General features: G+C 47.7%; 1 protein-coding gene across 1 annotated transcript in view; it reads right to left on the reverse strand.

Moving 5' to 3' along the window:
* Window positions 1-984: 984 nt before the first annotated feature.
* Galnt12 (polypeptide N-acetylgalactosaminyltransferase 12) overlaps window positions 985-27,414 on the reverse strand; it is a 30,401-nt gene continuing 3,971 nt past the window's right edge. The window contains exons 2-10 of the mRNA XM_076843250.2: window positions 21,025-21,194; window positions 17,325-17,514; window positions 13,811-13,996; window positions 12,876-12,993; window positions 11,483-11,659; window positions 8,923-9,054; window positions 5,526-5,639; window positions 3,666-3,812; window positions 985-1,636 (exon numbers count right to left, since the gene is read on the reverse strand). Of these exons, the coding sequence (XP_076699365.1) occupies window positions 1,496-1,636; window positions 3,666-3,812; window positions 5,526-5,639; window positions 8,923-9,054; window positions 11,483-11,659; window positions 12,876-12,993; window positions 13,811-13,996; window positions 17,325-17,514; window positions 21,025-21,194 (1,375 nt within the window). The 3' untranslated portion in view covers window positions 985-1,495. The remainder of the gene's footprint in view (window positions 1,637-3,665; window positions 3,813-5,525; window positions 5,640-8,922; window positions 9,055-11,482; window positions 11,660-12,875; window positions 12,994-13,810; window positions 13,997-17,324; window positions 17,515-21,024; window positions 21,195-27,414) is intronic.

Genomic DNA, 27,414 nt, shown 5'->3' on the forward strand with positions numbered 1-27,414 from the left:
TCTTGCTACTCAAAAATATGTTCCACAAACAAGAAGCAACGGGTCCTTAAGAGCTTGTGGGGCACACAGAACCTCGGGCCCCATCCTAGACCTGTGGAATCCAAATCTCCCTTCAAACAGTGCACATGAAAGTGTAAAAAGCACTATTTTAATAGAAGGGAAAAAGAGAAGCCATAGAACACTTCAGTTTAACAGACACTCAGCCCATAAAGAAATCCAGAATCGACCCCATAAATAAAACACATTTCCTAACAGTCCTGTGCTGTGTGCCAGGGACTAGACCAGGCCCTCGCCTGATCCCTGTTACTTAATCCTCACGACCACCCGGATCCTGATCTCATAGGAAACTGAAGTTCAGGGTAGTTACGATGTACCAGGTGGATCCCAGCCAGACCAACTGGTTGTTTCTGGATGACTGTTAACCCTAACCCTTAGGATCTCTCAGGGAGGAGAATGTTCCTAAAAGAGATTGAGACCCAGGGCGAAGCTCTTTGATCAGTGAAGACATGGGTCTTCATTCTCTCACATCGCCTGGCACAAAAACCCAGACCTGCCGTCGGTGTTGGCCCATAGGTTCTTTTTTTAATCATTCATGTTGACTCCACGAAGGTGATGAGGTGGATCCGGGATCGTTCTGAAATCAGAATTACTGAGATAGACGCCCGCAGTGCTGCTGCAGCCCCGAGTCTGACACTGATTTAAATGATCAAATATTATTAACGCACACACTTGAGAAGTGAATTTCATACCGACGCGACTGTGTGATAAAAATGTAAACGACAGGAACAGGTTTTAAAGTCAGACTGGTAGTTACTAAAAGCAACCAGACACCCCCCCTGCTAGGCTCTGTTGGGAGTCCCCTTTCAAGTTGATATTTACCTTGGCAAAGCTAAACTGTTTGAGATTTCGGCTTTGGTTAGTCCCCCTCCGGCCAACATGGACATTACAAAGTTTTGACGGTGGTAGCAACACATAACCCAAAGCATTCTTTATTAAATAAATCGAGACCATCTCCAGACCGAAAGGAATCAATACAATGCTCTTGCGTCCATCTCTCCACACTGAGAAAATACTGACCCAACATTTGAGGTCAGGCCAGTTTGTGCAAAGTCCGATGCAAATCTCTTCATACCTGGGTATCTCTGTAAGTACCAAAATAAAAGATTCATCTTTTTTTTTTTTTTTAACCAATGAGAATAAAAAGTACAACAATAGAATATATATCTGGATAGAAAAAATATTATAAAGTTTTAATTTTCCAAATACCAACCTCTTATGATTACCCTTGAAAAATGGGTATTTGGGAACATTTAGGTTTTCAGAATCAGTACAAAGTTTATTCACATTTCTTACTAAATCCAACATATTCACAAATGGCAAAGTCCCTTAAAAAAGCACAGCAGCCAAGTCTGTGGTGGGCTCTGGTCACCATACTGACAAGTCTCTGTTGGGCATAGTCCAGAGGCCCTCAAAGGCTGCTTGGCACAGTGACGCTTCACGACATACGCTCCTTGAAGAACCATTTCTGATCGTCCAAGTTGGTGCAGTCCCGTAAGAGTGGCAGGAAACTGTTGCCCGACTCCTTCTTCACAGCCTGGACACATTTATTGGACTGTTCGTGAAACAAGGAACCATCCTACAAAGGAAAACAGACATCGACTGTTCAATACAAGGGGCCCCTCGGAAAAGTCTCTTTTATCTAAAAACAGGTTCTGAAGAGCTCAGGGTATGATTTTTTTTCATCATTTCAAAAATACTTATTGCAGGGTCATCTGTCAATATGAATTGCGGGGTGACAGCGACTCAAGACTGCCCCCTACGGACAGAGCAAGGCAAGCACAGACTTCAGGGGCTGCCCTGCGCGCGGTGGGGCTGATGGCGCCACCTGCTGGCTACCAGCCTGGATCTGTCAGACCCTACATTTCATCCCTATTCTGTTTTGCTTGCTTCAGGGAAACAACAAAGATCCTTTATCTCTTTCACTTCCCTTAGGTCAACCAGTTCCATCCCTAGTGATCCTTTCTCTCTTTTTTTTTTAAATATTTTTTTAGTTGTTGATAGACCTTTATTTATTTATTTGTGGTGCTGAGAATTGAACCCAGTGTCTCACACATGACAGGCAAGTGCGCTACCGGTGAGCCCCAGCCGCAGCCCTGATCTCTCTTATGTATTTAAAAAGAGTCAGGATACTTGGCCGTAGTCCAGCTCAGCCACAGCTCAGCTGGGTGAGCAGTAAGTCCCTTGGCCACCTGACCTAGTTCCTCACCTGTTACCTGGCTGGGTGAGAAGCCGTGGCTCTGCCAGTCCTAAACCCCAAATGTCAGAGGACAGTGATCTTCACTCAGGACCTTCCCTGCGCTCTCTCCCCACCCTTGCTGAGCTAGCTCTGCCAGCCTCTCTCCCAGCCCCAGTCTGCTGTCTCTGGCTGAGCTCAAGGCCCTGCTTGCGATGAGGTTAATCATGGTCCAGCAGCAAACAGGGGGAACAAGTCACCTGCCAGCTGCAAGGGAGGAGAAGCCCCGGAAGCAAAATCCAATGTATAATAGGATTTCGATGCTATTAACCTGGAATCCTTCCCTGAGAGCTCGCAGTTGCCTTCAGTGAAACTTAAAAGTAAATAATTAAATAAAGTCTCCCCTGCTCACCCTTCGAAACTCACTTCTCCTTAAATGGTCACTGAGATTTAAGATAAAATTTTTAATGATACGTCAAACCAATTTTATTGCTTCTAGTTCGCATTACTTCTCCTCGGGGACTTAGCTCAGCTTACGGTTGGCTTTGGGGGACAGGCTGAAGTATTTCTTCCTATTTTCTTATATCAAATAGACAGCACTGTAGTGCTTGGCGTTTCTGGGCAGAGACTGCACATTCCATCGCTAATTATAACATTTTTTTTTCTATAGGAAAACATATTCCAACTTTTCGTCATACTTAGAGTTAACCCATTTATAAGCCATACAGAAGACTCTTTCCCTCCCTGAGGCCAGGTTGGGAATGAAAGTTTCCCAGGGAGATAAAACATAACTAATATTTTCCATCAAATTATTTTCTTTGGATTTATTTCTCTGAGTGCTTTTTAAAGTCCTGTTGCAGGGCGTCAACGTCAGTGACTTCTGGGCCTGAAAACAACACCCAGTTCTGAGTCAGCAGGGAGTGTTTAGAAAGCCAACTGCACCCCAGCCTGTTTTCTTGGTTGTAATACCCCCAGTAACAACTTGTCAACGCTTCAACGCTGCCAAAGAAGGTTTCTGGGTACACATCAAATCTTCAGATTAAAAACAAGACTGCAATTATGATGCCCATTTTACAGCTGGGGAAAGAAAGGCTTAGAGAAGTACAGTGACTACTATCTGCACCTAACCTCAGATCCTCCCCCTTGGGCTGCTTCTCTTGGTTTAACCCCATTCCATCTCCAGATGACACCCCGAGAGCTCTACTTCCCACAGGGGCTTCTGTCGCTCATGGTACAATGGGAAGGCTTGGAAGGGGAGAAGGGAGTGCTCCCAATACAGGATGCTGGGGTCACCTCCTCGGGTTCACAGTGATGTTCCTGCTCTGCCCTGGTAGGTCGCCCGAGACCCCCAGGGCTAGGCCAGGGAGAGCTCCGACTTCCATGCTTCCCGACAGCCCCAGACTGAGCAGGGAGGGGCTGAGCGCTCACTGACCTCCCGCAGGTGGAACTTCTGGTTCTCGGGGACAGTATCCTCGCAGAGGTGCATGATGAGGACGTCGGTCCCCGGCTCCACGGCGATGCAGGCCTCTGGCTGGTGGGTGTTATAGCGGATCTCCTTCTGGGATGTGTACTCGAAAAACTAAAAACCGAGCAAGCAACACAGGTCAGCTACCGGCTGATCTGGACAGAGGGGAGACCACGGACCTGGGGCCAAGGCAGGTGTGAGGCTGGGGTCAAGCACTCTCCCTCACCAACAGCCATCACCTGTCTGATCGGGCTCTGTCACGGGCCCCAGGGCTCAGCCGGCCTCTTCTGTAGCTCAACTGACCTCTACTGGAGCGTGTGACAGGTACCAGTGAGTGGCCCCTGCTGGTGCCCATCTTGCTTGCTGGATGATGAGGACGGGCTGGTGTGGAAGGTCAGGAAAGAAAATGGACACGTCCCTGTGCTAGCACTTGGGGGCTGTCTGTGACCTGGACTGGCCACTCCCTCTCCTTTCCCTCGGTCTCATCCCCCACTCCAATATAACGGATATAAAGGGGCCTGGAAACGAGAAAGTACTGTGCGGGGCAGGCAGCAGGACTGCTGGGGAAGACGGCCCATCCACGCACCCAGAGCCAGCTACAGCACTTGGGAAAATACTGGTTCCTGGCCCCACCCCAGACAGGGATAGCCCTTCAATCTGAGATGGGCCTAGGGAGCTGCGTTTTTGACATGACACCCACCTGCCCCACCATCACTGACACAGTGTCTGTCCTAAGGCCTGTGGAGCAAAGCTTCTCAGACATGTCTCCCTCCCCGGGAGCTGGGAGAGCAGGAGGCTGGGACTCAGTGGGGCAGATGGGCCTGGGAAGCTGATGGTACAAGTCAGCTGCCATCAGCTCTGAGGAACAGTGTTCCAAGGAGTGAGAAGAGCCTCAGTAATTAAAGGTGGCAGTGGCCCAAACGACGACGAGTTTACTGCTGAACATAAGGGGACTGGTGGTCCAGTGGAATCGGGTGATTTCTTCTGGACTGGAAGAAAACTGCTGAACCTCCCCCCTCCTGTCATCCCCAGGTGCCTGATACTCCTTAGCAGAGTCAAATCTTTGGTGGTCCACAGTCGACCCTCCTGTTAGCCAACAGGTCCTCAGACCCTCCAGGACTGTCTCCCCTGCTCCGTGTAATGAATAGCACTTGATCCAGAAAGATCCACCTGGGCCCCCAGCTGAGACAATTTCCTTGCAGTTTGAAGAATGGCACTATTTATTAAAACCTATAATTCCATTTAAGAATTCATTCTAAGGAAATCATCCAAAATGCAAATCTGTTTTTTATTCCTCCTTCTTTCTAACTAAAGATGTTAGTGGAAGAGATTATTTATAATTACAAAAACAGGAAGACAACCAGTTAACTAAACAGTAACACAGGCACACAATGAAATATCCTGGGGAATGATGTTCTCAAGGAACATCTAATAACATAAGTACAATAAAGTTAACAGATTATCAAATATATAGGTGTTACGATAACAACCATTTAAAAGACACAATATAAAGCTTGTGTATTGACAAAAACAGGAAGAAGATGTGTCTTAATTGTAGCTGTGGTCTCTCTGGGGCTCGCCATTCACCCCATAGTTCTACTTTTTAAATTTCCCCCGAGTGTTCCTTAGTGAGCATATCTACTTCGATCATGAGAAAAACAATCAAAAAAGTTTTTAAAATTTTTTTGAACTGCTGGAGTTTGAACCCAGGGCCTCACACATGCTAGCACATGAGCTATGACCCCCACCCCCCAAAATCAGACATTTGACTTTTTTAAAAAGTACAGATCTTCGCCCCCAGGTTCCTCTTCCAAGGCCCACACCTACCTGGTTCTGGCCCAGGCCGTGACAGACGTAGAGAATGACCTGCTGTCCTGCCACTTGGTTTTCATCGGGAGGGTTATAGTCAAAGCAGTAGTCTTTCACTCCTCTGTTCTGGAGCTAAAGCAGACATAAAGGCGGCATTTTGATCTAGATGCAGACAATAGATCCCACAGCCAGCTCAGAGGAGGGTCCACAACATGAGGGCCTGCCGCAGACCCTGGCCCCGCGGGCAAGAGCTTTCTCCTGTAAGACACGGTCCCGTTTGACAGATCTTCCCAATCTCAACTGTCAAAGGAGTCTTTACCCCATTTTAAGATGATCAACCTGAGGATGGACAGATTAACCTTTCCAGGACCCTCAATAGCAGCCTTATTGCTGCACTGGTCCAAATACATCTGGGTTATAGCCTTGACCTGAGATTAACTAAGCAAACTAAATCAAGATGGTGATAGAGAGGAAAGGACTTTTAAAAATGACTTCAGAGCACAGTGTGTTTGATAACATTTCCTCAGTGAAATATATTCAATAGGCAAATAGATCTGCAAGGAAAACATAAAACCTCATTTAGTCTAACACTGTCCATGTGATACTGTGCCATTGTTTGGAAACGATTTATTTTGGGATAAAGCAAATCAGGGTTGTGTTTTTTGTTTTTGGTGAGGAATACTGGGGATCGAATCCAGAGTGCTATATTCCCAGCCTTTTTATTTTTTATTTTGAGACAGGGTTTCAGTAAGTTTCCTGGGCTGGCCTTGAACTTGAGATCCTCCTGCCTAAGCCTCATGAGTAGCTGGGATTACAAGTGTGTACCACCACACCTGGCAAGTAAGGATGTTAATATTGTTAGAAATCAAGGTTTTCTGAATAAGAAGAAAGAAATACAAGTATTATGTCAAAGAAGCAAAATCTTGTAAGATTAAATTTGAATTTAAGATGTTCAAATAAGATTGTGATTTTTTTTTTTCCTCAAAGATACGTATGTCCTTTCTGAGCCACTGAAAAAGCTCAGACCTATACTAGTTTGCATGGTAGCCACTGTCCCATGTGGCGTCCAGTGGTCACTGAAATGGAAGGAATCCAAACCCAGAAGGGCTCTATGTATGAAAATACATGCCAGATTTTTAAGACTTAATATTTTAAAAAGAATAAGAAATTAATTTTTCTTAAATTAGTTATGATATTAACCACAATGTTGAAATTGAAATGCTAATGGTTTTTGATAAGCTGGTTTAAATGTGCTATTAACTTTGTTTATTTCTTCATTTAATAGGGCTGCTAACATTTTCAAAATGACTCATTTTTTGGCTCATATTCCGTGTATGTGGGACCGCTGGTCTAGAAGCCATAGCAACCTGGAGTGAGACTGGCCCCACAGCACCCATGTGGACTGGGAATACAGTTTCCTGCCAAAGGACAGAGCTTCTGGGAGGAGAGGAAGGAAATATTTAAGATGAACATGGGATAACTTAGCAAGTTATCAAGGCCAATGTCCTGGGGTCAAAGATCACAGAAGCCAAAATAAAAAAGGCTTCCATTAGCCAAAGATGGGACAATTTGAATATTGAAAAAACTAAAAAGGAAGCCTGAATTGATTGAAACACATTGGCCATATGGACACACAGGGTATCTAAGTCTGTTTTGTGCTGCTATAACAGAATACCATAGACCTGGTAGTTTATAACAGAAAGTTATTTTCTCACAGCTCTGGAGACTGGAAAGGCCAAGATCCAGGAACCAGTGTCTGATGAGGACCTCCCTCACTATGTTCTCACATGGTGGAAAGCAGAAGGGTAAGGGCTTTACCCAGCCCCACAAGTACTTAGTATAGCTCACTACTTTACAGTGATACACAAGAAAAGAAAGAGCCAAAGAACAAATGAGCCAAACAAACAAACAAAACCCACTGGATGCAACTGTAGGAAAATAACAAGGCAAATCAAGAGAAAGGCATAAGAATTTATCAGGCCTCTTCTGTGTGAATCCTTCCCGTGTGGATACCAACACCTTAATAAGTGCACAAGAAATGAGAGAATGAGAAAAATCATCACTTAGCAACGGCATTGGAAATAACAGATCCAGGCAATGGTTATCAAAGGCGACCAAAACCACTCTGCAGAGGCGGACAGCGGGTCTCATAATGGATCATCCAGGCTGTGGTTCCCCCATGGACCCATGGACGCACCTTATCAAAATGCCTGGACCTTATGTGCTCCTGATAGGGCACAATGTGAATGCTCCCACCAGGGTTCTCCACCCAGAGGTTGACCCTGACTCCAGTCAAACCTTTGGACTTCACTCCCCTGGTAAAGAAACGTGGGGAGAGAGGAGCGACTTCCAGAAGGCACAGAGGAACCAGGAGGCCTTCGGAGTGAGGCACTGCACACACAACCAATCCTGTGTTTTCCCAACAACTTAAAAGTATTAACAATGAAAGAAGAAAAAGGAAAGGGGACCTAGGTTAAAAGGGACTTAGGAAACAAGATGTGATGGCCAAACACGTGGGGGCTTTGCTGGGGTTCCTGTTGGGATCAGCCAACTACCCAAGGAGAAATTTGAAAAAATCAGGGGAATATGGATTAGAGTCGAGAGTAAAGGACATCAAGAAATCAGTGTTTTCTTCGCCAGGTGTGACGGAGTCTGTGGGTTTGTAAGATAAGGTCCCAACTTTATGAAGCTATATTCAGAAGTGCACAGCAGTGACAAGGCACAATGCTGGGGTTTGCTTAAAAAAGAGAAAAGCATAAAGCATGGAGGGGGGAGGAAAGAGGGAAAGCCGGGAGGCAGAGTCTGGAATATTCCAGAATCCCAGGGACGGGGTTATCATTCATCATTTTCCGAATGAAAACAGAATTGAACAGTAACGTCTTGCTGTGTTATTGATCCAGGACTTCCAGAGCAGGATGCCGGCACTTCTGGTAAAAAACATTAGCCAGGCGACCTCACGGAGAGGGTGCGATTCCTAGCGAAAGCCAGACACCGGGCACCTCAGTTGGCCTCGCTCCAGAAACCTTTCTTTAAGGTTTTCTGAAAGACTAGAAGTGACTCTCCAGCGGCCACTGCTGCCTCTGTGGACTCACAAGTTAGGAATGACCAGCTAGCCAGGCCGTGGAGACCAGAAGTAATATGTTAGTAAAAATTAGGACATGGACACACCCAAGTAAGCCTCAGTTTCCTCATCTATAACTCGGAATACTCACACTTGCCAATTTCCAGGTGACTTTCAGCTCTGACATTCTGGACCCAAGGCTCAGACACCCCAGGGTAAGAAAAGGACAGAGGATGAGAAGGTGGGAAGGGTGTGGGATGCAGGGGTCCCAGGTCCCCACAAAGGGGCTTTCCTTGCCCAGGATCAGGCCCGGGGCCAGGGAATTCCATGCCCACCAAGGCCCACATTGCGCACCATCCCGAAGAAGCCAGGCCTGTCCTCAGGCACATGCAGTTCTGGATACACCGTTTCCAAAAACCATTTGAAGTCCTTGCATCGGAGTTTATCCCGGAGCTGCCTCCTCTCTGTCACATCACCAAAGGGTTCCTGGAAGACAACACAGTGGTGAGTCCCTGCAGGTCCTGCAGGTTCCTGTCAAAGCCCCTCTTCACGGGTGCCAACAACCTCCCATTTTACTGGCATCTACCGCATGGTGGGCACTGGGAAGAGGAGCCTCCATCCTGGAGGCTGCTTAGTAAGAGAGTCTGTCACACAGAAAATCCCATCCCCAGGTGCTCTAGCTACGGGGACATGCAACCCAGCACATGAGGACAGGAGACAATGCTCCTGCTGACAGAGCCCAGGAAATAAACCCTGGGGCCACAGGGGCACCCTTGGCGCTGTGCATCAGCACAGAGTCATCCTCAGACCCGACCAGAGGAAAACCAGTGTTGTTCACGACGCAGGCCGCGTGGCATCTGGATCTACTGTTACTGCCTGAATACGCACTTTCAAACACAGGCGTGTGTCCCAGATGCCATCACGAGTGAGGACCTGTGTGCTCAGTGTATTCAAGGATAAATGCACACGCATGACGGCCAGGGCCACATGCTGCAGTCCACGATGCTTAGATAATTAAATGAAGCAAGCCCGTATGCAGTGCAGTAAACGTTCAGCCAAAAGAACAAAGATGAGGGCTGAGACTGTCCCTCTGGTGTGGTGTTAAACTACTAAAAATTGACAAGTGGAATAAAACTGCAATAAGAAGTGAATGTTGGAATAACTTTTCAGGTTCCCACTACTTCCTGGAAGTTCTTCCTTGATGGGAGTCACCATTACCCTCCTCCCTGAACTTGAACCGAAAATCCATTTTAGCAGCCAGCCCTCTGAGCCTAAAGGCACACTCGACACCCTCAAGGAGATTCTCCAGGAAACCTCAGGAATAGGAACTGTGGGCTCCAGAACTAGTGAAGTAAGGAGGACATATTTCATTCTGAAGCAAAGGGCAAGAGAGAGGAGGCAGAGGCTGACCACCATGGAGCCCCCGAGGTGGAGCGGGCCAGCGGGAGGCCAGGCTGAGAGGCCCCAGCTGGGACACACAGTACCCTGGCCTGGGGCATGCAAAGTTGGCCTCTGACAGGCCATGCAGAGGTCATGGCCGCATTGTGTCTGAGGCCCAAGACCTTGTGGGATAGAAGGAGCAGATCCCCTGTTCACAGGTCTCTGAAACAAAGGCAGAACGGGGCGCTGTCTGAGGCAGGCCCCAAGCCCCTGAGAAGCCTCACCTAAGAAGAAACAGGCTGGCCGAAACCCGGCTCTCACAGGGCCTGGCGTGGGGTCATGGGCTCCTCTCAGCAGCGTGTGGCTGGGGTCTGTGGGGGTCTAGGGTCTCAGCAGTGTGCACCCGGGGTTTGTGGGGGTCATGGGATCGTCTCAGCAGCGTGTGTCAGGGTTTGTGAGGGTCTAGGGTCTCAGCATTGTGTGGCTGGGGTCTGTGGGGATCTAGGGTCTCGCAGTGTGTGGCTGGATCTGTTAAGAGAAAACCAACCAAGCTGAAACCTCAGCACACTACGGGGACACCTCTGCCACGGACAGAGAGACTTCAGCAAGGCCTTGGGGAGGGAGGTGGGCTGGCACTGTCAGGAGGAGGCCCTGCCTTCCCCAGCCATGACATCTGGGAGGAAGGGAGGCATGGGTCCAAGTCTGTCTGTCTGGAAATGGAAGCAGAAGAATAAGCCTCGGGGGTTCTTGGACAATTCAAGAAGGCTCAGAAGAGGCCTGGAGCAGGAGACAAGAGACCTCTGTCTAAGGAGGTGGGAGTGTTCCTGGGCAACAGCTCTCACATGAAGAACCACGCCTTAGCCTGTATCCTGGGTGGGGACTCAACCATAGTGGCTACGGAGGGACAAGCTATGACGTGGGTAACATACCCCGCATGTGACACTGTGTATTCCAGACTGGCTTCGTGGGCACGGTCAAGCCTCGGTATTCCATACCGGCTCTGTATGTGCAAATTCACCTACTTGTTAAAATTTATTCATAAACCCAAAAACAAAGCCCTTCTAAACCAGCCCGATCATAGTGCCAAAGCGCTCTCTAGAGTTCCTACGGGCAGAAAGTTTGGGCTGTGCCTTATGGGGAAAATACCTGTCGGAGATTCATTCAGGTGTGAGTTACACCACGCTTGGCCCCAAGTGCAATGGCACTGAATCAACAGTGTATGTAAACAGGGTGTCTTTAAACAGAAACACACACCAATTTAGTTCTGTAGTGACGAGACCATTGTGACCTGGGTTTGCAGGAACCCAGTTCCTATGTCCCCTACGAGCAATGGCTCAAGTTCACTAATTCCGTGTTTGCGGTGGCTTTGTGGAATGTGGCTACTGTAAACAGAACTGACTGTACATTAGTACTACACATGGAGGAATAGAGTTTCCCCAGGCATGTATCATGAGGGCCCAACCTGTCCCTATTTCTGAAGCCAGATCAATTATCAGCAGCCGAGGCCAGATGGAACACAGTGGCGGGGACTCACCAGGCGCGCGCGGGGGTTGCGGTGGTAGTAGAGCTCCTTATAGCCGTCCATCCAAACTTCGGCTGCGCGGACGCTGTTGGCCAGTGCCTTGTTGCGGGAGTAGGGAGCTTGCTTGGGGAAAACGTGGCCCACGTGGGAGCAGGGGTGTGTTTCCAGAGTCCCGCCACACTGCCAGATCTGCACACGGAGCAGAGGGGACGCCAGAGCCCTGAGCAAGGAAGGAGCCGCCTGTCCACAGTGTCTACTGGGCACACAAAAGTCCTGATGGGCATCGCCAAGAGACTCAGCCTCCACGAGGCGGGAGGCCACGGATGCAGCATGCTCATGAACACAGAAGGCAAACTAAGAGCACAAAGGACAAGCCATCGCAACCCAGACCCCAAAGTCCATGCACTAATGCTCAGGCACCAGGTGTGCGGGAGGACCCCCGGGGATGTCACCGGCAACCCACTCACTCGTTATGTGGAACAAGCTTGGTTACCTGATCGCCTAGCCACAGAAGATAGGAAAGCAGCAAGGGAGGAGAGAGGTTTGGAAGAGAGAGAGGAAGGGCTTCTAGAAGCAGGCAGAGAAGCCTGACACCTAGGGGAGAGGCAGAAAGACATTAAGACACATCCCAGACTGCCCTGGCGAAGCCGTCCAGGGTCACCAACAATTCAATTTTCCAAGGATGGTAGAAACAAAAAACAGCTTCTGATATCCTTAATGGAGGGCGTGAGTCCTCGGTGGAAGGCCGAATTCATCTGTATTAACTCTTTTTATGAGAACAGGACTCCAGATAAGATATATGATACTTAGAAATGTAGGATTCCATTAACGGGAAAAGCTACTGACATGCTCAGGATCTTTCAAAGGGGCTGAGGTGGGCTGGGTTCCGCAGAATCCACAGTGGGGTTGGTACCGGAAGTGCATCCTGGCCCCACCCTGCTCTATCAGGTCTGACTGTCCACAGACTGTGCCTGTCCACCTGTCTTCTTGACATTTCCCCAACCGTTCTCCCGGGGTCCGTGTCTGAAAGCCATGGTGCTAAATAAAGACTGCTTCCTAGTTAGTGAATAAAGGCTCCCAGAGGCAGGATCTGAGTTTTAGTCCAATCTCTGCCACCAACTCTGAGGGACCTTGAACAAGTCCCCTCCCCTCTCCTGGCCTCAGTTCCCCCCCTCTGCAGAAGGGAAGAGAAGAACTAGGTGACTTCCCAGCCTCACGTCTTTAAAATTACATTTCTGAAAGTCAAAAAAGAAGGCAGGCATGTTTACAGGATGTACAAGGCGCAGGATCATGGATACACTGCCAACACGGAGCCAAACCTCTGGCTCTCGTCACAACTCCAGGTGGGGGTGGGCAGGGGAGACCAGGTTCAGAACAAGTCCACAAAGAAGACTGGAATACTTACCCTAAAAGAAAATTCGAGGTTTTCTCCTCCCCAGACTTCCATTCCTGTATCATAAGACCCCAGATATTCAAAATATTTCTTACTCACTGCAAACAGCCCACCAGCCATCGTTGGAGACCTAGAAAAAGAGGGATAGCCATATTTCAATATAAAGAGCAGGAAACCATTACAGCTGGTGGAACTCCTTCCTGCCTTGAGCCCTTCCATCCATTCATCCATGTCAACCCTGAGCTCACACTCTGTGCCCGGCTCCAAGCTGGGTCTGAAGGCACAGATGCACCTCATCGTTCCCGTCTGGAGAAAGCTCATGGACATCCCAACAAAGAAGTCCTCTGGCTGTGACACACGTGTCAGCTAAGGTCAGCCAGGGCTGTGGGGGACACAAAGAGGGCAGCGGGTAGGGAGGATAGGGCTGGGTTTCCTGAAGGAGGTTAAGTCTCTGGGACCAGGGGAGCTGGCCAAGAAGAGCCAATTGCGGGAGAAACCCTGGCCCTTTGATTGACTGGTGATTGATGCATGCATGCACCTAGTGCTGGGGCTCAAATTCAGGGCCTTGCACATGCTAGGCACTGCCACTGAGCACGTACCCCTGAGTCACACCCCCAGCCCTCTAGACCTCTCAGAATCACAGAGAATAAGGGCTGAGGAACAAGTGCTGGCTTAGCATGTGTGAGGCCCTGGACTTGACCCTGACCCCTGGTGCAAAAAAAAAATGAGGCAAATTTTAAGTTGCACATATTTTATCACCAATATTAAAATTAAATTAATTAATTAAAATACACCAATATACAATCTATTCGTATGACAAAGATATTTAATAAAAAGAAACAAATGCCCTAGGGATAAGTAGGGAGCCGGGAAGGAAGCCAGGAGCTAAGTGACCCTAACCAGGCCACAGGCAATGAGGAACACTCCCCCAGCAGGCAGGCCCTGACCTGATGACATCGATCGGGGACTGCATCTGCATCCTCTCCCTCTCAGGAACCACGTGCCACGTGAACACCAGCCGCCAGTCGAAGCCACCAATCTGGGGCTCCCCGGAGTTGCCCAAGTACTCGAAGGTGTTCCAGTCGATCACGTCGATCACGGGGCACACCACCGCAGACTCCTTCTCGTGGATCCTGCCAACACCCCGGACATCTCATCTCTCCTCTGTCGCAGGTGGCCCAAGGACAATTACCAAGTTCAAGAATGAACTCTCGTCTTTCTCACAGGAAGGAGGACACCCGTGTGAGGAAGCCTGCTTCCCTTATTCAGGGGCCCACAGCCAGATGGGAGCCCCCACAGGTGATCACCACAGGGGGACACTGAAGAGGCCAGGAGGAGACTTTAATAGGAAAAGTCCCATCACTTTAATAATTCCCTGATTCCATCGATGGACATTCTGGCTAAACTTGAATCCCTCTAATGAAAATTAAGACGTGTAAAAATCAAAGATGAGGGGCTGGGGCTGGGGCTCAGTGGTAGAGCATGCACCTTGCATGTGTGAGGCCCTGGGTTCCATCCTCAGCATCACATAAGAAATAAATAAAGGTATTGTGTCCATCTACAACTAAAAGAATATTTGAAAAAAAAAAATCAAAGATGAAAGAGAGGCACCCAGAAGAGTGAAGAGTCAGCTTTGCAATTAGATTACAAATTTTAATCCTGCTCCTTATTTGCTGGGTGACATGAGCCAAGTTACCTAACCTCTTAGAGCCTGCTACCTATTGGTAAAGTGAAGTGAGAGCTCAGGGCTCAGGTGAGGATTCCCTGAGGGACGGTCTGTAAAATGCCTGGCCAAAAAAAAATGGAACTACTATTCTTTTCTTTTAAAAGTTGTTGTTGGGTAAAAAATGCTGTAATTTCCTGTTGCGGGTATCAGCCTGTGTGTGTTTCCTGCTGTGTGAGTGTGTCACACGGTCTCCACAAACACTATCACAAACCATCCTCAGAATGCCCACACGCTCTGGTTTCTTGGCATCTGGTTGATACCCCACAGCAAAGATGAACCGAGACAGGACCGCGAGTGAAGACTAGATTTCTTTGAGTTACAATTTTGGGGCTATTATCTCAAGTTTGAGACCTCAAAGTCCTGGGAGTCACAGACACCAACCAGCCTTGAGCTAGAAGGGCTCTAGCCTAACACCAGAAAGCCAGACAGAAGGGGATTTTAAGTACCACAGTAAGATTTACAATTTTAGGGGAGCTTGAACCATTCACGACAGTTTGATAAGACCCGTGAGGTCACCAAACTGAGAAAGCTGGAGACTGGGGATCCACCCGCAAGCACTTCTTCAAATAAATCAACGATATTGGTAGAAGAGTTGAGCAGGCCCAAACAGATCTGCGGGGCAGGTTCGGAGACGCTGCCTGGCTTTGCAAAGCCGGAAACTCATGATTGCAATCAAGCTACTGAACCACAGGCAGCTGGTCTGTACAGATCGGGAGTCTGACTGGGGGCTGGTGGCCATCACAGGAGCACAGGACTCTGACTCATGGGGAGAGTGTGTGTGTGCCCACAGGGATGTGCCCAGCACCTGGGCAGAACCATCCTGACCTATGCAAGGCAAGATAGTTGGCATCTTAGCACCCAAAATACCAGAAGCACTCCCTGGTGGACATGACAATCAAAAACTCCTTCCCCAAAGCCACTGAAGGAAAAGGGGAAGGCTCCCAGCTGGGGTCACCGAGGCCACAGTCTATACAGCTCAATGTACCTCAGCTCTGTTGCACTCCGGAGCCCCTGGAAACATCCAAAAGCTAAGTCCTGCTCCTAAGAGTACCGTGGTACAGTCCAGATGTTGTACCACAGGGACTGGTGTTCACAGTTCCTAGGGTATTCCCAGTGGACACACAGGTGGACAATCCCCTCACCCACAGGTGTAGACAGAGCAAGGCCTTGGCTGTGGGGAGGGTGGGCTGCAGAGGGCTCTGAGGTTAGCTAAAAAGGAAGAGTGGCCTCTTCAGACCTGGACTCCAGACGTCTGGAGGCAGCCCCTGTGCACACAGTGAGGAACCCACCAGTCCAGGTTCAGACACCACCAGATAAACAGCCCCAGACTCCGTCTGAGAAGCCCTGAATCTTTACTGGTGAAGCTCCTAGAGGGGAGGAGGAGAAAGAGATAGCGATGATACCCCAGGGGACAAAGAGCCAGGACAGCAAAAAGTAGCAGAGTAGCACTTGGTCTCACCTGGAAAGGAACGCGAGACACTAGCAGATTAACATGGTCAACCAGCTGCTGGAGGCTGTGGGTGGGAGGATGTTCAACTGCAAGTTACCCTGACTCACAGAGGGGGACCAGACAGACCCCCACACCTTCCCCTGCCTCCCAGGGGAGCTCCTGGTTGTTCAGCCCAGCTCCTGCCTTCTGTGACGCAGAATCGAGAGGACCTACAGAGAGACTGGAGGCAGGGATGGTGGGGGTCGGGGGACAAAGGGGCCTGAGGCTGTGGGGCAGCAGAAGGAAAGACCGTGACGACAGGGATGCACAATGGTTTATGATTCCCTTCCTCCATAAATATATATATATATATATATATATATATATATATATATATATGCATGTGTGTGTCTGTGTGTGTTTATGTTGTAGATCTAGGCATGGTGGTACATGCCTGTAATGCCAGCTACTCAGGAGGCTGAGGCAGGAGGATCATGATTTTGAGGCCAGCCTTGGCAACTTAGTGAGACCTTGACTCAAAAAAAAGGATCTTTTACATTGGCAAAAAGACAAATATAATCCAGGCTAGACTCGTTATTATATACTTAAAATACTTATTTTTTTCCTTCTGATTTTAAAATAAATGAACATAAAAAACCTTTTTGGGGGGCTTGGAGTTGCAGTTCTGTGATAGACCACTTGCCTAGAATGCAAGAGACTTGGCTTCAGTCCCCAGCACTGCAAAAAAAAAAGTCAGAAAACACTTTTTGGGTGTCTTTGGGTTTCAATGGCCCTAAGCATCACACTCACTGAGATAATGGAGAAGTGAGTCTTGCCTGAAAAAAATATGTCAAGGGGTTGGGCTGTGGCTCAGAGGTAGAGCACTCGCCTGGCGAGCTGGGTTTGATCCCCAACATCAAATAAAAATAAATACATAAAAAAAGTTATTGTGTCCAACTAAAAAATATATATATATTTTTAAAAATGTTAAAATATATGTTCTGTAGAAATTGTGATTCTGTGTAATGACAACCTTTTAAAAGTTGTTTCTTGATGGTACTTCCTGGGTCACCTACCATAAACCTGGATGGGAAGTAACCATAAAAGCAAACCGTGCAGGACCTCCCTGCTGTGCTATGCTCCCCCAAGTGATTCACCCATAACAGCGGGTGTGTTCCCGCGGTTCCCGGGCATTTCACCGCGTAACTGTGCCCCTGTTACGGGGAACTTGCTGGAGGCCCCTAATCGGAGCCTGTCCCCATGTCACCCGCGGCCACACCCCTCCCCATGCGGGCAGCTCACACACCTCTGCAGCAGTGGCTCCAGCCACCCCTCGTGGCACTCGCAGTGACAGTCCAGGAAGGTCAACACTTCGCCCTTCGCCACAGACGCCCCCAGCAGCCGGGCTCGCACGAGGCCCTCTCTCTTGGTGGCGCGGATCAGGCGCACCCTGGGCAGGCCCGACAGCTCCTGGGCCAAGCGCTCCTTCAGGTGCTCTGGGAGGCAAGCAGAGCAGCAAGGGTCACTGGGACCCGCCCGCGGCCTCCCTGCTCTGCTTTGCTATGGGATGCCCAGAACCAGGGGTGGAAGGTTCTGAAGGAGGTCAGGGCGGGGGAGGTTCCGCGGCACCATTTGCACGGCCAAGGATACCCACGCCTGTCAAATGCTCTGCTCTGCAGGGGTGAATGGCCTGGTACTGAGTATAGCTCAGTAAAACTGTACGGAAAGGAACTTCACAGCTTGACTTGAGAACATTAAAAAATAAACACATACAAGAACCATTGTGTCCCCCAAGGGAGCATTGTGATTAAAGCTTGGTCCCTGGGGTGGTGTGTTGGGAAGGGTGGGACTTTTGGGAGGGGGTCCCCAATGGGAAGTCCTTACTAAGTCACTGGATACCGTCCTCAGAGGGACTGGTGGGACCCTAGCCTCTCTCTCTGCTACTAATTGGAGATAAAGTCACTTGCTTCTGTATGTGCTATTGACAAGACCATCTTGCCATGATATGATGAAGTCAAGAACTGGGTCCAAGCCTGTACCATGCCCTTGAACCTCCAGCACGGTGAACTAAAGTAATCTCTTCTTCATTAGTAGCCTGTGTCAGGTACTTTGTTAGAGTGACTAAAAGCTGACAAATATACATGAGTTTTTTGTTATTAAAACAGTAATTATATTACTAAAATTTTTCTGAGGAGCACTTTATAGTTTATATAGCAGGAGCAGGAGTAATGGCAGCTAGCATTAAAGAGAGCTGCTGTGCTATGCTCTCCCAAATGATTCATCAATAACTCATCTGACCCCTTAACAATCCTATGAGGTAAATACTAGTACTCTTCCCATCCCATAGAGGAAGACATTGGGGTCAGAGTGGCTATGTAACTTGCCAAAGGTCATACAGCAAGCAAGCCAAAGAGCCATAATTTAAACCCAGGGAATGTGTTCTAGATGCCACAGGCTTAACACTGCCTACCAGAACTCTCTCCTGCAATTTCTCATCTTTATTAAAAGTCAAAAACTTGTCAAAAGATATGCTCATGCCCATCTGCAGAAAAGGCAAACCGTGGAAAGGACACGCCCTCGGGTAGTGCTGGCCCCCAGGGTCTCCTGAATCTACAGACAGGACTCTGGGACTAGAGGCTGATTCACAACCCTCAGTGGGTCAGGTGGGGCAGGTGGGAACCCACGCAGACAAAGGAAAAATGAGAGGGCTTCCCCATCCACGTGGGCTTTGGCCCCAGGTCCTCCACCATCTGCCAAGGAGAAAACTGTTCTAGGTTGCTTTGTAATTTATGAAAATGTTTCTCCAAATATCCTTGACACTTAAAAAAATTCATTGGTTGGTTTTATTTTTAAATCCTAAATATGATGCAAATAAGCCGATGGCAGGAATGAGGGAGTGATTTGCAAGCAAAGTGATTTGGGGAGGGGGGGGCAGAGCCAGCAGACGCATGCGCACATGCACGGTTGCCCCAGCACTCTCGGTGGGCTGCGTCGGCGCTGAGCTCACGTCTGCCTGAGCCAGTCTCCTAGGTCTGCAAGAGGCTGGCGCCCTGCGGCAGGCTCTTCCTGACGCTGCAGAAACAGGGTCGCTGCAGAAACAGGGTCGAGGCAGCTGCTTAACTCCTCCAGGGCAGCGACTCTAAAAGTCCCCTCGCCGCCCTCCCAGAGTACAACATCTGTGTGGAGGGAGCGTGAACCACACCTTGCTCTTGCCACTGAGCAGCCATTTAGTCCCGTAAAAATAAAATAATGTGGGGCTGAGGTTGTGGCTCAGCGGTAGAGTGCTTGCCTAGTTTGTGCAAAGCCCTGGGTTTGATCCTCAGCACCATATAAAAATGAATAAATAAAATAAGGTATAAAAAATAAATAAAATAATCTGCTATTGCTATTAGAAAGGGTAGGGGTTTTTTCACTTTATAATTTTCATATTATTTCATCAAATTAGAAGTTATCATTTAACAAGAGCTAACTATCTGCCAGGCACTGACCCAACACATGACCCATCTTATCTCATTTAATCCTCCCAATGACCCTAGGAGGTAGGAAGGTAGGATTATTCCCCTTTTATAGGGGCTGAAGCTCAGATGGGGCCAAGGTGGACACCAGGTAAGATCATCGCTCAATATCGTGTGGTCACTAGGTGCTGAAGAGGGATTCAAGCCCTCACAGTGTGGCCCAGCACCAGTGTCTACACAGGTAGACATGAAACAATCCCAGAGGAAAAGACAAAGGAAATGGAGGTGAGCACCTACTGTGTGGGGGCTACTACATGAGCACCTACTGTGTGCTGGTGGGTACATGAGGTTCTATCCTTCACATGACCTTGTTTATTCCTCACCACAGCTCCCTGAGTTAGGTGTGGTGGACACACACAGGTGCCATGGCTGGATCAAGGCAAAGGTCACCTCAGACCTAGCAGCCCGGAGCTCAGTGCCTACTAGACTCCTGGCTGGCATGGATACCGCGGCTTGTCCCCTAAGGCTTCTCCCCATGACTTTTAGTTGAGCACATGACCAGCAGGATAAAGACGACATTTCCCAGCCTCCCTTGCAGCTCGATGTGGCCAGGCAGCCACATTCTGCTCCATGGGACGTTGGGAACTTCCAGGCAGTGCGCTGACAGAGAGGGTGTTCCCTCTGCCCCTTCAGACCCCAGGGCTGAGCAGAGTGAGTAGGGGGTGAGGAGCCAAGGAAAAGGTGGGAACCTGGAGCAGCACCAAGCCCGAACGCCACCCTAGACTGCCTCAGATTGGGGTGTGCGAGGGAGAGCTATTTCTACCTTGCGTGAATCACTGTTATTTTGAGTCTCTGTGTTGACAGCCCAACACACATGCCAATTAGAACGTATATGTGCCAGCTCTGAAGTCAGACGGGCTAGACACAGCACCTGCCGGGGCCCATACCAACAAGCAGGGACTGCTAACCCTCATGGGGGGTCCAGGGAGGGTAGTGTGGCTTGAAACAGGCTCAAACCTCTAAGCCCAGGATTCTACCTTCGCTGAGACCTTGACACTTCCCCACGATTATGCTCAGCTGCTTCTATTGCAGCTAGTCACCCAAGAGTCCCTGCCAAGTCAAGGCTGGGGCTGCACAGGGGCCGCAGAAGCCCCTCCCTGCTCCCAGTTTCTCTGGTAGCCTGGATCCACCCCCACCATTGGCCATTCTCCACACAGCAGGCTCTTCAGACTGACCCGGGCCTTCCTGTCCCCCTAAGACCTGCTGGTGGCTCCCTGCTGGGCTCACCTTTAAGTTTGAATGCCTTCGGGTGACCTCCAAGGCCCTAACCTGATGTGGCCAACCCTCCTGCAGCCTCTTCTCCCATGTCACCTCCCATGCTCACTCCAGCTGCTCCTGTTCTAGCTGTTTCTGGGCCAGGCCTGCTCTCTCTGAGGTCTTCAATAGGCACAGGGAACACAGGAAGCCTATCCACCCCTCCTTTGTCACACTCTCGCCCCCACCACTGCCACAGCAGGCCAGACCCTTCCGGAAGCCCATGTGGGGGCTTACCTCGATCGCTGTAGTCATCCACCAGGATAACTTCTTCTAGCAGGATGTCCGGGGATGTCTCGAGGACACTGTAAACTGTCCGAAGGAGTGTTGACCAGGCTTCATTATAAAACGCTATGACAACGGATGTCCTGGGCAAGTTTTCATAATCGTATGTCTTCTCTTTGCATCTGCAAAGAAAAAAATCCAACTTTAGGAATCAAGAGCCCAGCCCAGGCTGGTTTGGGGAATGCGGTTATTCAGGGGACACGGGACATGTCTCTGGGCTTCCCTCTGGGGAATGGGAAATAATCTGGAGGATGACCCGCAGCCCACCACGAGCCACAAGGAATCCCAGGAGATCCTAAGAAAGCTTCTCACCATGACACCCAGCAACCTTGGCCTGTGGGATACTGCTTTTCAAGTTGGAAAGCAATTTACAGATCTGAGCAACATACAAACCAGGCAGAACCAGAAGGGAACCAGACTGTCACTTCTCCCCCGACTCCTCAGCTCTCCTATCTGTCCACTGCCAGGCCTTTGCTCAGCCTGTTCCCTTGGCCTGGAATTCCCTTTCCTTCCTCTCTACCTGGTAAACTCCCCCTCCTTCCAGAGCAGCTCGGCCCTGTTCTCTGGGAACCCTGTCTGGGGCAGATGCTGGGCCCTGTGCTCCTCCAGCACCCAGCTCCTCTCCGCTCCACAAGCCGCTCACAGTATTCCTGCTTGCATGCTGTGCCCCTCCCTACCTTCGCCAGCCCCCAGCAGTGACCGTGTGTCACATGGGCACAAATGAGAATCGTGGTCAGAACACACGAACATCCCGAGAAGGGCTCTGCAGAGGGCACAACTACCTCCCCAGGGTCCAAGCCCTCCCACTGCACCCTGATGGGCAGTCATGGGAACCAATAAGCTCCTTCTTTGTGGGGTAGCCTCTGCTGTCACTCTGCACTGAAGGTTCCCTGATTGACAGAACTCTATCCTGTCATGGATGACGGACAACAAACTCCCAGTGCCATGGGACTGACCAAGGGCAGTGTTGGCAATTACCAGCAGGAAGTGCCTGATGGCAAGATAGGGAGACACCATGGGTCACCAGAAGAACCAGGGTTTAAAATATGGGGGTTGGCCGGGGGATCAGCAAGGTATCGAGAAGAGAAGGGGATCAATGCTGAAGGTGAGCCGGGCTACCTGGGCAGCTAAGGCAAGACCTCACTGGACAAGCTGAGGACAGGAGAGGAGAGGCAGAGCTAGAGGGGACAAGGTGTGACGCTAACGTCTGTTGACTGTGCTACGTGCCAAGCACTGCACCAGGGGACCTGTACTGAATCAGTCGGTCACCAAGTACTTCCCCATCACCTACCATGTGTCAGTGTGACAAGGTCCCGGCTCCCATGGAGCTTACCTTCAGGGGACATTCTGGTGTCATGAAGGCAGAGGGCACCTAGGCAGAGGGAGCCAGGTCCTCGAACACCATGGAAACGTTAAATAGCGTGGACCCAGAGGAAGGCTTTGTGCTCCACATAGGGGAGGTCTGGTCCCCACTCAAGGGGAGAAGAATTCAGCTCCACTTTTGGAAGGAAGGACATTGAAGAATCTGTAGACATGTTTAAAACCACCACTCAAGAAGGCAGCAGAGACATGTGACTTCCAGGAGTGGGTCAGAAGATATCAATGTTTCCTTCTTGTTCCTTCAGTGGAATGTTCCATTCATTCTGGGGAAAGCCAGCTGCCATGTTGTGAGGACACTCAAGCAGCTAAGTGGAGGAATTGAGGGGCATGGAACCAGGGCTTCCTGCCAATACCCAGGACAAACTTTCCAGCCATGAGAGTAGGCAGAACCTGTGGTCCCAGTCAAGCCTCCAGATGATAAAAGACGCAGGCACCATTTGGCTGTGACCTCCTAAGAGACTCCAAGCCAGTTCCACCCAGACCAAATCCCTAGCCCATGGAAACTATGTAGGATAATAACTGCTTATTGTTGTTTTAAGTCATTAAGCTTTGTGATAATACACACCTTTAAATAAAACAAGAAACTATCGGAGAGACTCAAACTGAGACATTTAATAAACCAATGGTGCTATCTATTCTAAAATTCTCAATGCCATAAGAGACAAAGGCTGAGGAACTATTGCAGTCTAAAGGAGACCAAAGAGACATAATAACATCGGGGTCACACCTGATTCTCACTTTGAAAAAAAGCTGCTATAAAAGTTGGAACCTCTGGGTCAGATTAATTCCAATAATTCAGGAGGCTGAGGCAGAAGGATAGCAAGTTAAAGGCCAGTCTCAGCAGCTTAGCAAGATCCTGTCTCAAAATAAAATAAAAAGGGCTGGGAATACAGCTCAGTGGTAGAAGGCTTACTAGCTTGCACAAGGTCCTGGGTTCAATCCCCAAGACCTCAAAGAAAAAAAATTTGAAACCTGATATTATATAACTTTCCTGACTTTGACAACTACATCATAGTATCATGAGAGATTGTCCTTGTTCCTGGAAAAGACATGCCAAAGAAATAATAAGTGAGGGTTGTCATCTTTGCAACTTACGCCCAAATGAGTACAGTATGTTAGTAAACATGTTGGAAGAGAAAAATTATAACAATGATAAGGGAATCTAGGTGAAGAATTTGCAGGACTTCATTGTGCTACTCTTGTCAATTTTTCCAATAATGAATTTTTCAAAGTTAAAAGCTTAATATAAAAATAAAGAAAAAAGTTGGAGCACTGCAAAGAGCGTATCCAAGCTCTAAGTCAGTTCTGGCCTATAGATCGGTACCTCAACCTTAGTGGTCCTTACAAAGCTCTCCTTAATCTCATTCTTTCCTGAATCTACCAAAACACTCCCCTGCTCCATACACATGTCATAGCAAGTGGAAAACGTGTGGAAGTTCAAAAACGTTAACAAGTGTATCTGGATTATTAAGACCCTGGGTACTCGATAAGACGCACAGAATATCTGTGTAGTGCCGAGGTGCAGCACACAAGGCGCCTTGGAGTGAATTAATTGCTTACTGCTATAGTCTGGATCCAGACTGTCCTCCAAAGGCCCATGTGTTAAAGGCTTCATCCCTAGCTTGGTGCTATCTGAGAGGTGATGGAGCCTTTAGGAGTTGGGGCCTAATGGAAGGTTTTGGGTCACTGAGACAGCACTCTCAAAGAAGATTGTGGGGCCCAGTCTCTTCATCTCTCATTCCCAGTCATGAGGTAAGGAGTTTGCTCTGCCACATGTGCCACCACAGGCCTGAAGCAATGGAGCCAATCAATCTTGGACTAAACTGTGAGCCAAAATAAACCTTTTCTTTGTGTAAGTTTATTTATGTCAGGTTATTTGTTACAGCAATGGAAAGCTGCTTAATACATTGCATGGAAAAAAAAAAGTGTTTTGTGAAATCTAAGGATGTGTTCTAATCTTTATAAAAAAGATACAGATAAATAAATAAAATAAAGATATCATGTCCAACTACAACTAAAAAATAAATATTAAAAAAAATACAGATTCTTAAAAAAAAAACTTAGTTTTGAACATGCTCAGTTTCAAAGAGAAATGGGTGAAAAGAAAGATAGTGAAGTGAGGTTCTTCAAGTAAAGTTTATTCAATGTCAAGAACCGTCCTTTAGTCTGATATTGCATCTTTACTCTTTTGGATTAAAATTTATTTCTTCTCAGCTTGGACAAATAAAAGTCAGAACTGACTGTCAGCTCTCTTCAGTTTTTTGTTTGGGTTTTCACTGCTTACTGAAAATCAAAGATGTAATGCCACCATCCTAGAATGTCTAGCTGGACTCTGTGTCACCCAAATCACAAGCAGGTTGGGTGCCAACTTGGCAGTACATATCTAGATCTACAAAATGTTCCTCTTCTCTTGGATCTGGTATCACTATATTTTAGAATGTCTTGCGGAAGGAAACAATCTGATATCAAGTAGGTTCATTGTTTAAAAAAAAAAATTCTTTATAACATGATTTATAACAGCAAGAAGCTGTAAGCAGTCTCAGTGTCCAGCAGGAAAGAAGCAGAGAAAGGGCTGCATGAAGAAATGCTATACATCCATCAAAAATGACTTTTTCAGGGCTAGGGCTGTAGCTTAGTGCCCCAGCGCTTACCTAGCATGCATGAGGCACTGGGTTCAATCCTCAGCACTACATAAAAATAAAAAGCAAATAAAATAAAGGCATTCTGTCCATCTACAACTACAAAAATTTTTTAATGACTTTTTCAGAGATTATTTAATGATAAAAGAAAATGATCGCCAGGTGCAGTGGCATATACCTGTAATCCCAGCAGCTTGGGAGGCTGAGGTAGGAGGATCACGAGTTCAAAGACAGCCTCTGCAAAAGCAGGGGGCTAAACAATTCAGTGAGACCCTGTCTCTAAATAAAATACAAAATAGGGCTGGGGACGCGGTTCCATGGTCGAGTGCTCCTGAGTTCAATCCCTGGTCGTCCTCCCCACAAAAAAGAAAATTATGACATTATGTTAAATCAAAAGAGTAGGGGGTGCTGGGGTTGTAGCTCAGAAGTGGAGTGCCTGCCTTGCACGTGTGAGGCACTGGGTTAGGTCCTCAGCACCACATAAATAAATAAAATAAAAAGCATTGGGGATGGGGATGTGGCTCAAGCGGTAGCGCGCTCGCCTGGCATGCGTGTGGCCCGGGTTCGATCCTCAGCACCAAACAAAGATGTTGTGTCCGCTGAAAACTAAAAAATAAATATAAAAAATAAAATTAAATTAAATTAAAAGCATTGAGTCCATCTACAAGAAACAAATAAAAATTGCTCAAGCACTTAAGAAAAAAAAAATCAGGGTGCAGGTCTGTAAATAGCCCATTCTATAAACAATGGGTGCATGTGTGTGCACTCACATAAAAACAATAAAGAGTAGAAAGACCAAGACCAAAATGTCATCAATGGTGATTTCTGAAAAGTGGGATGACCACTGGTTCTTACTTAATTCTTTTCTTTTTCTGCATTCTAAAGTTGTTCTACAATAAACATGTACTATTTTTATAATCACACAGAAAGTTTATTTGTTAAAAGCTAAGTTATTTTTTGTCAAATGCCTTCATTGAGCAGTAATTTAATACTCTGCTCTCTCCTTTTTCCTTGGCCTGGTATAGTTTCTGGGTCTTTCTCTAAAACATCTCCTGAGAGGCTGCGGATGTGGCTCAGGGTGGAGTGCCAGCCAAGCATGCCCGAGGCCCCAGGTTCAATCCCCACTATCAAAACATAAATAAGTAAATAAATAAATAAGTAAAAGCAAAACATCCCCTAAAGCCACTCACCATTACAAATGTCTCCAAAATTGCTTTCAGAAGGAAAACACTTTTTCTGTTTCCTGACTGATAGAAGCTGCATTTTGGTAAAAAGCTGTGCATCCTTCCATGAGACAGGGACAGCCAGGCATCGCGTGAGGGTTCTGCTTTTGCCTTGAGACAAGAGGAAGCTCGGAGCTGAATTCCATGTGAAATCACAAGCCATTCTGTCACTGTCTCTGGTATTACTGTGTCTCCATATCGTTTATCTTTATATTAAGGTTATCACATAACTGTCTTCCAGAAAAATAACAGAAACTCACATCCTCTGCAGAACAGGCCGGAGACAGCTAACAATGCATTTTACCTGCCCTGAATTCTTTCTCCTTTCTTCATGACGCTGTACCTTGATTTCTTTCAGGAATCAGACCTCCTGACTCTCAGTCTATGTGGTTTCAGTAGGCTGGACAGACACCAGTGCATGATCTTGCGCACACACACACACTCCTACCTCAAACCTGTCCAATTAATATTTTCCAGCTGACAGCATTTGCATCCCTGAATCCAAGGCACAGCATAACATAAACCTGCCTCTGACCCTTGTCTTTTTCTGGGCTAGAAGCCAGTATTCTTTTCTTTATATTTAATTGGGTCACTGTCAACCAAAAGAATCCTGACTAATATACAGGATAAGTATTTTTTTTTAAATGAATAGAGGATTTTAGGAAAAGATCAGAAATAGATAATGGAACTGCTAAATTAGTAGTGAAGAAAATGGAATGAGATGGGGGAAAGCCCCATTAATTCAAAAAGGGATAAGAAAAAAGAGAGGGAAAGACATTAAGAAGAGCATAACAAATAGCATAAACTAAAATGGCATCCAAAGATATCTGTAAGCACAATAAATACAAATAGACATAAATATCTAATTAAAAGTCAAAGACTGTCAGTCTAGAACTTTTTTTTTTTAATGACAACACAAAGTGGAGCAACATTTTTTTCAAAAACACTCCTCAAGTAGGTGGATAGAGGGGAAGAACAGGGAAGGGAAAAGTTATAATGAAAACGCTGACCAAAACTGGACCGGTTCTTTGGATCTAAAGTACTGACTCAGAGAAAGCAAGCTTCTCTGATATCATGGGATGCGTCTACTAAGAATTAAC

The sequence above is a fragment of the Callospermophilus lateralis genome, chromosome 2 (assembly GCF_048772815.1).
Source record: "Callospermophilus lateralis isolate mCalLat2 chromosome 2, mCalLat2.hap1, whole genome shotgun sequence".
NCBI lineage: Eukaryota > Metazoa > Chordata > Mammalia > Rodentia > Sciuridae > Callospermophilus > Callospermophilus lateralis.